At 55.2% G+C, this 7,914-nt stretch overlaps 1 protein-coding gene across 1 annotated transcript in view; it reads right to left on the bottom strand.

Moving 5' to 3' along the window:
- Positions 1–3,925: 3,925 nt before the first annotated feature.
- MAPK8IP2 (mitogen-activated protein kinase 8 interacting protein 2) overlaps positions 3,926–7,914 on the bottom strand; it is a 9,946-nt gene continuing 5,957 nt past the window's right edge. The window contains exons 12-13 of the mRNA XM_011942259.1: positions 5,149–5,247; positions 3,926–4,767 (exon numbers count right to left, since the gene is read on the bottom strand). Coding sequence (XP_011797649.1) covers positions 4,695–4,767; positions 5,149–5,247 — 172 coding nt within the window. The 3' untranslated portion in view covers positions 3,926–4,694. The remainder of the gene's footprint in view (positions 4,768–5,148; positions 5,248–7,914) is intronic.

Below are 7,914 nucleotides of genomic sequence, written 5' to 3' on the forward strand. Positions count from 1 at the left end.
CCTGGGTCTCCCAAAGTGCTGGGATTACAGGCGTGAGTCACCAAGCCCAGTCCTTTTTTATTTTTGTTTTGATATGGAGTTTTGCTAACCCTAAACTCCTGGGCTCAAGCGATCCGCTTTCATTGGCCTCCCAGAGTGCTGAGATTACAGGCATGAGCCACCACTCCTGGCCAACATAACTTTTATATACACTGGAAAACAGAAAATGTGTGTGACTCACTTTATTTCAATCTTAGTTTTGTTGTGGTGGTCTAGAACCAAACCTGCAGAATCTCTAAGGTATGCCTGCAACAACCTCTGCTATTTTGCTTTTATCTTTTGCCTTAAATTCTTCTTGATTCCCCTAACCTCCCTCTTCCTTCAACCCTCATGTGAAAGGGAGACTGGAAAAAATACACCAAAATATTAGGAACAGTTATCTCTGGGTTGTAAAAATACGGTTGATTTTAGCCTGCCTTCTATCATCTGCAGTCTCCAAAATGTCTATAATGACGTGTTACTCTTTATAGGGAAAGTAATGTTTTTAAAAATAGAGAGATCCTACTTTTATAGTGTTTATAAAAATAATAACTTACTGAAGCACTACCCTTGGCCTGTCTGACTGGCAGATTCATTTAAACCTCATGATAACTTTATGGGGTGGTCTTTTTATTGTGGCCAAAATAACTTTTCTGTTTGAGTTTGATTAATTTACCTTAACTTTTTTATTTTTAGTTTTTCTGTGGATATTTCTATTTGCACTTGGAGATCTCTAATAAGCAGCAAATACTTAAAAAAAAAAAAAGACATATTTGCTGCAGGGAAAAAAAGGAAGAGAAACACCCTCGGCTCAACTTCAGCAAGAACGACTTTTAACATTTTTGTGTTTCCTTTCAGCATTTTTCAACACATAGTTTCTAGAACGCTATATATGACCCTGCCTATTTTCTTTCTTTCTTTCTCTCTCTCTCTTTCTTTTCTTTCTTTCGCTCTTGCTCTCTTTCCTTCTTTTTCTTTCTTTCTCTTTCTTTCTTTCACTCTTGCTCTCTCTTTTCTTTTCTTTTCGTTGTTGTGTCAGGGTCTTGCTGTTTTCAGCCAGAGTGTAGTGGCATGATCATGGCTCACTGCAGCCTCAACCTCCTAGGTTCAAGTTATCCTCCTACCTCACCCACCCAAGTAGCTGGGACTACAGGCATGTGCCACCACACCTGGATAACTTTTGTATTTTTTTTTTTTTGTAGAGATAGGGGTTTTGCTATGTTGCTCAGGCTGGTCTCGAACTCCTAGACTCAAGGGATCTGCCTGCCTCGGCCTCCCAAATTGCTAAGATTACACAGTAGCAAGAGCTACTGTGCCGGGAAATTTACTTTCACTTAATAGCATAACAGAAAGTTTCTGTATAATTACAAACGTTGGCAAGCACACTTTTTTTTACATCTGCCCAATATTTCAGTTAGGTAAACATACCTTAATCAATTAACCCTATTGGTCAATATTCAGATTACTTTTATGCTTACCTTATTTCGAAGAAGAATGCAATAAACACTTTTCTGTAGAATGCGTTTTATTTCGGATGCCATCCTTGGGCTAGATTGGCGGAAGCTGGAGGCATCACGCAGCGCCTCCTGCCTGTGAGCCAGGAGATCCGCCAGGTTCTGGGAGGACCTAAGGTCAACAGCCAAGCCTGCTCTCTGGGCTCACAGTCAGCAGCCGCTACCAGGAGAGCAAGCAGGAGCAAGTCGTCAGACAGCCGGAGGCCAGGGACCGGGAGCGCCCGGAAGGACGTGAGGTCACCCAGTGACAAATAGGGAAGGGCAGCAGGTGCGCCCAGGAACCCAGAGGCTCCCAGAGCAGAAGTGGGATGCAGGGGGTGGGGGCAGGTCATGCTGAGGTTCAACAGGGACCTGCTTCAGAGCTGACCAGAGAGAGGGATCTGCTGAGGCTTCTGTTTAACAACCCTGGCCTGGGTGTGGGTGCAAGTGGATTTGCAAGTGCAGTGAGGCAGAGGCCGGAGCAGGCTTTTTGTTGCACGAAGATTCGGGAAAGTCAGGGTGGTTTGGTCCAGGCAGAGGAGGGGGAAATGGAGCCAGGGGCAGACGTAAAGGTGCTGGGGTGAGGATAAGGGTGACAGGAGGGAGGAGTCTGGAGTGACCAAGGCCCACAGCTCAGGTGACTGGGAAAAATCATCAAACAGAACATAGATGAATGCAGGGGTGGGGGCGAAGGCTTCTGTGAGTCTGAAGTGACTGTGAGTGGCACCCTCCGGCCAGCCACAGCGGCCCTCACAGCTCATTCTTCGGAGCACCGGCCCAGTGATCAGCTGAAGAAGTGCCCCTGGAGGTCATCTGGATCTGGCCAGTGGCCGGCACAGGGGGCGGCCGCCAGCGCCCTGAGCACAGGGAAACCCTCGAAACAGGGGGAGGGATAAAGCCAGCGAGGGAGACCCCAAAACCGACCAAGCCCGGGATGGGGCGTGGAGGGCGGCCAAGCTCAAGAAGACCATGAGATTGGAGAAGGAGCTGCAGAGGTGGAAGGCAGACAGGTGAAGGACTCACGAGCATGTCCAACAACCGTCCTAAGGGCCGGCGGGAGGTAAACTTTAACCACAAGAGAACTGGAGACACGTTGGGGGGCGGGGCCAGGCCGGGCAGGGGCGGAGACGGGGGCGCCAGAGGGCAGGGCCTGGAGGATTCTCACGGGAGAGGAAGAGCAGAAGGAGGAGGTGGGTGGGTGGCAAAGGTTTCCAGGCAGCAGCTACAGGGGACTGAGGGCCACACCCCGAATGCCCTAGCGCAGGGGGTACAAGTTTCAAACGTACACACCCAGTGCGGCTATCTGCCTCTTTACAGCTTTATCTTAATTAGCAGGAAGGTTTTCTCATAAACGTTCTGCGTTTCTGTCGTGCCACTGGTCTGCGTCCTCCATCTCTCTGGGACCTCAGGTCTGTGCGCTGCACACGGGCTAAACCTCTGGATCACGATGCACTTCCTAACACTGGGCAGCTATTTCTCTGCTTGCTGGCTCTGTAGACACGTGTTTTTTACAGACAGCACTTTTTAATGTTTATGTAGTAAGGTTGTGCATACTTCCCTTAGCTCACTGAGGAACCTTCGACTGTTCTCTTCCTGGTGTTGCACGAATCCTGTGCTCAGACAGAGGGATCCAGGCCATGCTGACCCCTGCCTGGGAGGTGGGCTCACCCAGGAGGGCCTGGGGGGGAACCTCACTGGGCATCTACAATCATCTAAGCACATGGTGAAAGTCACCTATTTTCTTCTGGCTTCTCTCTAGAGAATTTTTAAAATATCAACTTTAAGATCTAAGTAGATTGTTTTTCTTTTTCTTTTTCTGAGACGGAGTCTCCCACTGTTGCCCAGGCTGGAGTGCAGTGGTGCGATCTCAGCTCACTGCAACCTCCGCCTCCCAGGTTCAAGAGATTCTTGTGCCTTAGCCTCCTGAGTAGCTGGGATTACAGGTGTGCGCCAGGACGCCTGGCTAATTTTTGTCTTTTTTGTAGAGATGGGGTTGCACCATGTGGGCCAAGCTGGTTTCAAACTCCTGACCTCAGGTGATCCGCCCACCTCGGCCTCCCAAAATGTTGGGATTACAGGTGTGAGCCACGGTGCCCGGCCAGATTGTTCTTCAAGGAATTTGTGCCCCCACTACACACTGACCTAAGCCGTGCTGGCCCCCAGTCTGTGCACATGGAAAGGACACCCCATTGCACAGCCTCGGCTTCCTCTGTGGCCAGTCAAGTGTCTTTGGGGAGAAGTCCCAAGGGTGCTTCTAGATACGGCACCTCAGATGAGGCCCCAGAGCAGCACTGCAGGGACCCCCAGCACAATTTTGGAAAGAACTAAAAGGGTGAGATTCCCAAGACCCCCCAACACCATGGGCAGCCCCTGGGAGCCTGGCCCATGTCTCGGCACCCCCTAGAGACAGCCAGTGTCACACCAAGCAGAGAGTTTATTGAGGCCTTGGGCAGGGCCCAGGAACACAGCACGGGGCGTGCGTGGGGCAGATGCACGCTGGACTGCAGGGGTGCGCTAGCAGCGGCAAGCGGAGGAGTACTGGGGGCCCAGGAGGGGCCCCCTCCTCCTAGCAGCGTCTGGGGGCTTCAGGTGAGCATCAAGAACCACTCCTAGCCTCCGCAGGGCTCTTTTGGGAACCCTTCCCTGCTTCCCCCTGAGCTCCATGTGGGGTGGGGCTGGGGCGAGGGGGCCCCTCTTGTCCCTGTGGTCAAGGATGGGACGATCCCTTGAGATTCACTATAAAAATTAAAATTCCCTTATAAATCGCAGGGGAGTGGCAGGAGGGCATGACTTGGAAGCCGGCATTACCCGTCCCTAGAGCCGTGCCTCCTCCACACCCCCAAAGTTCTGACCCCAAAGTGAAGACTAGAGGATAAGGTTTGCAGGCACAGAGAGGGGCAGAGACACCAGGAGAGAGAAAAGGGAGGCTGGGGAGGGATGGAGGAGGACAACACAGAGAAAGAACGGATCTGAGGAAAAGCGGGGGCACGGGGGCCCCACTCCCCCGCAGCCCCCACAGCTGTGCCCTGGGGACCGAGGACGAGAGCTCCCAGCCCACAGACCCCCACAAGCGTAAGGTCCCAAGTCCCCCCAATCCAGTCCTTGCCAAAGCCATGGTGGCCTGTTGAGGCATCCTCAGCCCCAGCTGTGCCTGGAGCAGACGGCCAGAGAGCGGTGGGCGGGCTACTCCAGGTAGATGTCCTCCGTGGGGCAGGCGTACGCCAGGTGCTCCTGGTAGTACTCCAGGAAGGCGCGGCTGGGGGAAGATGGTCCTCCACCAGCCACTCACAGTCGGTCCTCAACCCCCAAACCGCCTTCCACAGTGCCTCTGAGCTATCCCTCCTTCCTCCCTCTGTAGCCATCTACGACCCCCCACCTAGGCATGGCCACGTCACCCCCAATTGTGACCCTCAGCTCTCCTGCCCCAGCAATTCTATCCCTGCCAGAGTGCCTGGGCCATGTGTCTGTGCCTGTCCTCACCCCATGCCCAGGACCCCAAATCATCACCCACCACCACCCTCTCTACACAGCACATCCGGTTCTCCTTCCCCAGACCTCCCCTGCCAGGCTCCTGTCCCCACCTGCTCACCTCTGCACCCGTTCTGTGTCCCCACCCACACCCTGGGGCCTCACTCACCCCACGCTCTGCGCCACCGGCCTCATGGACTCCTGGGAGACAAAGACATGGCAGGCGAAGCGGCTCAGCAGGGGGTGTTTGGTGATGAAGCCAAAGTAGCTGTGGGCAAGTCAGTGTGGAGGGCACGTCAGAGCCCTGGCCCAGCCTTAGCCACCCCAAAAATGATGGAGAGAGAAGAGGCAGGAACAAAAGGCTTGGGGAGAGGGTAGGGGACCGGAGGGTGGGGGTCGCACAATTTCAAGATCTGTGGCCCTATTCAGGGCCTGCCCCAGGACCACAGAGCAAGGCCTCTGCCCAGCCGCTGGAGACCATGTCTCCTGCCATCTCAGGCCTCCTCCTGTGGGCCTTGCAGACTGACAGCCCCTTGCCCAGCTCCGAGGTGGGGCTGGACGTTACCCCTGGTCTGCAAAACCCTCTTCTGGTCTATCCCTCACTCCCACTGTAAAGCAGCTCCTTGCAGGGCCTCACTCATGGAGTCACTGCCCAGCTCCTCCATGTGTGCTGTCTTCTCACCCCAGACATTAGCAAAAATCAAAAATCATCGTCCAGAGGGAGAGGCGGTCAGAGTTCTGCAGCAGGACGCTACCCCACCCCCACCCCTGAAACTGGCCGACCCATCCATTCCCCCACGGCCTCGGGGCTTTGTGATTCCACCAGATGGGAAGCGACATGATGGTCTGGTTGCCAGGACAGTGTGTGCACGCTGTCCACAGACAGACCACAGGGCCGGCCTCAAATGCTGCGTTCAAGTCATCATGGTAATAAGCACTGACCCGCAGACCCGGCTTCCTGCATTACTCAGGCACCATCCTCAGCCCTTTCGATTAACTCACAGAAGCCTCATAACAGCTCTCGGAGGTAGGGCCCTGATGGAGAGCTAGGCACAGAGGTTCGGAAGCTTGCCCAGGACACACAGCCAGGCTGGGCAGCCCTGGGAGAAAAGGCTACAGTCTGTGATCCCAACACCAGACATCCTAATGCCTGCCTGATCCCAACACAGCACACCCCACGTACTCCTGACCTACCACCAGCCCCAAGACGAAACGAGTTCACCGTTCACTTTACAGTTTCTTCCATGCCTCCTCATGGCGAGGGATCGGGGGCGGGGGTTCTGGGGTGACAAATATTAGGAAGTTTTGGGCCAGGGCAGCAGCTCCTCTGCCTCCTCCCACCTCCACACCACATCTTGACCCCAATCCCCAAACTCGACTGACCAATTTCCTCTCATGGAATTCTAGCTGGAGCCATGGCCAGCCTGAGGCCGGAGCTTCACCCAGTTTCCTTCTGACGAGAAATGTGGGTCATTCTTGCTCTCCTGGCAGTGTCTGCTGTCCTGGTGGCCCTAGAGCTGGCCCCGCTGTCTGGTCTGTGCCCCTGCACGCCATCCCACCTCTCTACCCCAGAGCTGGCCCCGCTGTCTGGTCTGTGCCCCTGCACGCCATCCCACCTCTCTACCCCAGAGCTGGCCCCACTGTCTGGTCTGCGCCCCTGCACACTGCCACCTCTCCACCCCACTGAGCAGCATCTCTGCATGGATTCCATCAGACCATCTCTGCACTTGGCGGGGATGACACAAAAGGGCTCCGCATCTTCCAGCAGGCAGCACCCTCACTCTCGACCACAGGGAGAGTCCACAAGGCCACCAAGACACACTGATGTCTGTCCCACACCTCAGTCCTGGCAGCACCGTGCCCTGCTGCGTCCTGCCTGCCTGTGAGCCTGCTTCCTCCAACTCCCCCCAAGTCCTTTCCAGCCTCTGGCTGGCTCTGCCTTTCTGGTTCCTCCCTGATCTCCTTCCTCTAGGGTGCTGGGACACAGAGGGCAGGGGCCTATACCTGGAGGGAAGCCGGCAGCCCCCCTTGGCCCGCTGCGTCTGTGTCAGCACCCTGCCTGGCCATTCCTCTCTCGTCTCAGTGATCTACCTGCCCTGACCTAGTATCTTCCCTCCAGGTCTCCCTCCTAAGCTCCAGACCCATGGGACCGACGGCCACTTCAGTCTCACTGTTTGTGATTCATCCCGCATCCCCTCTTGGTGTGTGGGCTACAGTACAACCATCCCCCAGGATACGTCACCCTGGTCTCTTCCAGGTCAGCCTCTACAGCCGGTCAACCTGTACTACCTCTTCAACGCCTCTTGCATCTGCACACTTGGTCTCAGGACACGGCACCTGTATAACCTCAGGCTCCACCAGGTCCCCTACCGGCAGCACCTGTCAATGCAGTCGGCACAGCAGCCAGAGCCAGCATGTCAACCTGAGTGTGTCACCTCCTGCCATTAGGAGCCTTCTATGGCCTCATTACCAGCAGGATTAAGTATAGCTCCTTGGCGTAATCAAAAGGGTCCAGGTCTCCACCGACATTTGTAGCTGCTCCCCTTACACGCAGGCCCCAGAGCCCACAGCCCCTGACCAGTGCATCCCACATCCTTGGCTCAGCTGGACCCCACCAGGAAGATTCACTTCCCCACCCCTGTCACCTGCTGTCTTTCCAGGCTAACCATCCTGAGCCCCAGGAGGACTTGCCCAGCTCTGGGGGTCTGCTTCCCAGGGCCCACTCGGGCATCCTCCACACCCACACAGGCTTCTCACATCCTTTGCCCGTGTGCCTCTCTCCACCCAGACCAGATGCAAGCCTGTCTGACCTGCGCCTCCTGAGTCCAGCTCAGAGCGGACGTCACTGCACACTCAGCTCAGAGCCAAGTGGGTGCAGGTGGAGCTCTCAGGGTTGGGCACGAGTGGCCCTCAGGGTCTGTGGGGACTTGGGGGA

The sequence above is a fragment of the Colobus angolensis genome, unplaced genomic scaffold (genome assembly GCF_000951035.1).
Source record: "Colobus angolensis palliatus isolate OR3802 unplaced genomic scaffold, Cang.pa_1.0 Scaffold208, whole genome shotgun sequence".
In the NCBI taxonomy this organism is placed as follows: domain Eukaryota; kingdom Metazoa; phylum Chordata; class Mammalia; order Primates; family Cercopithecidae; genus Colobus; species Colobus angolensis.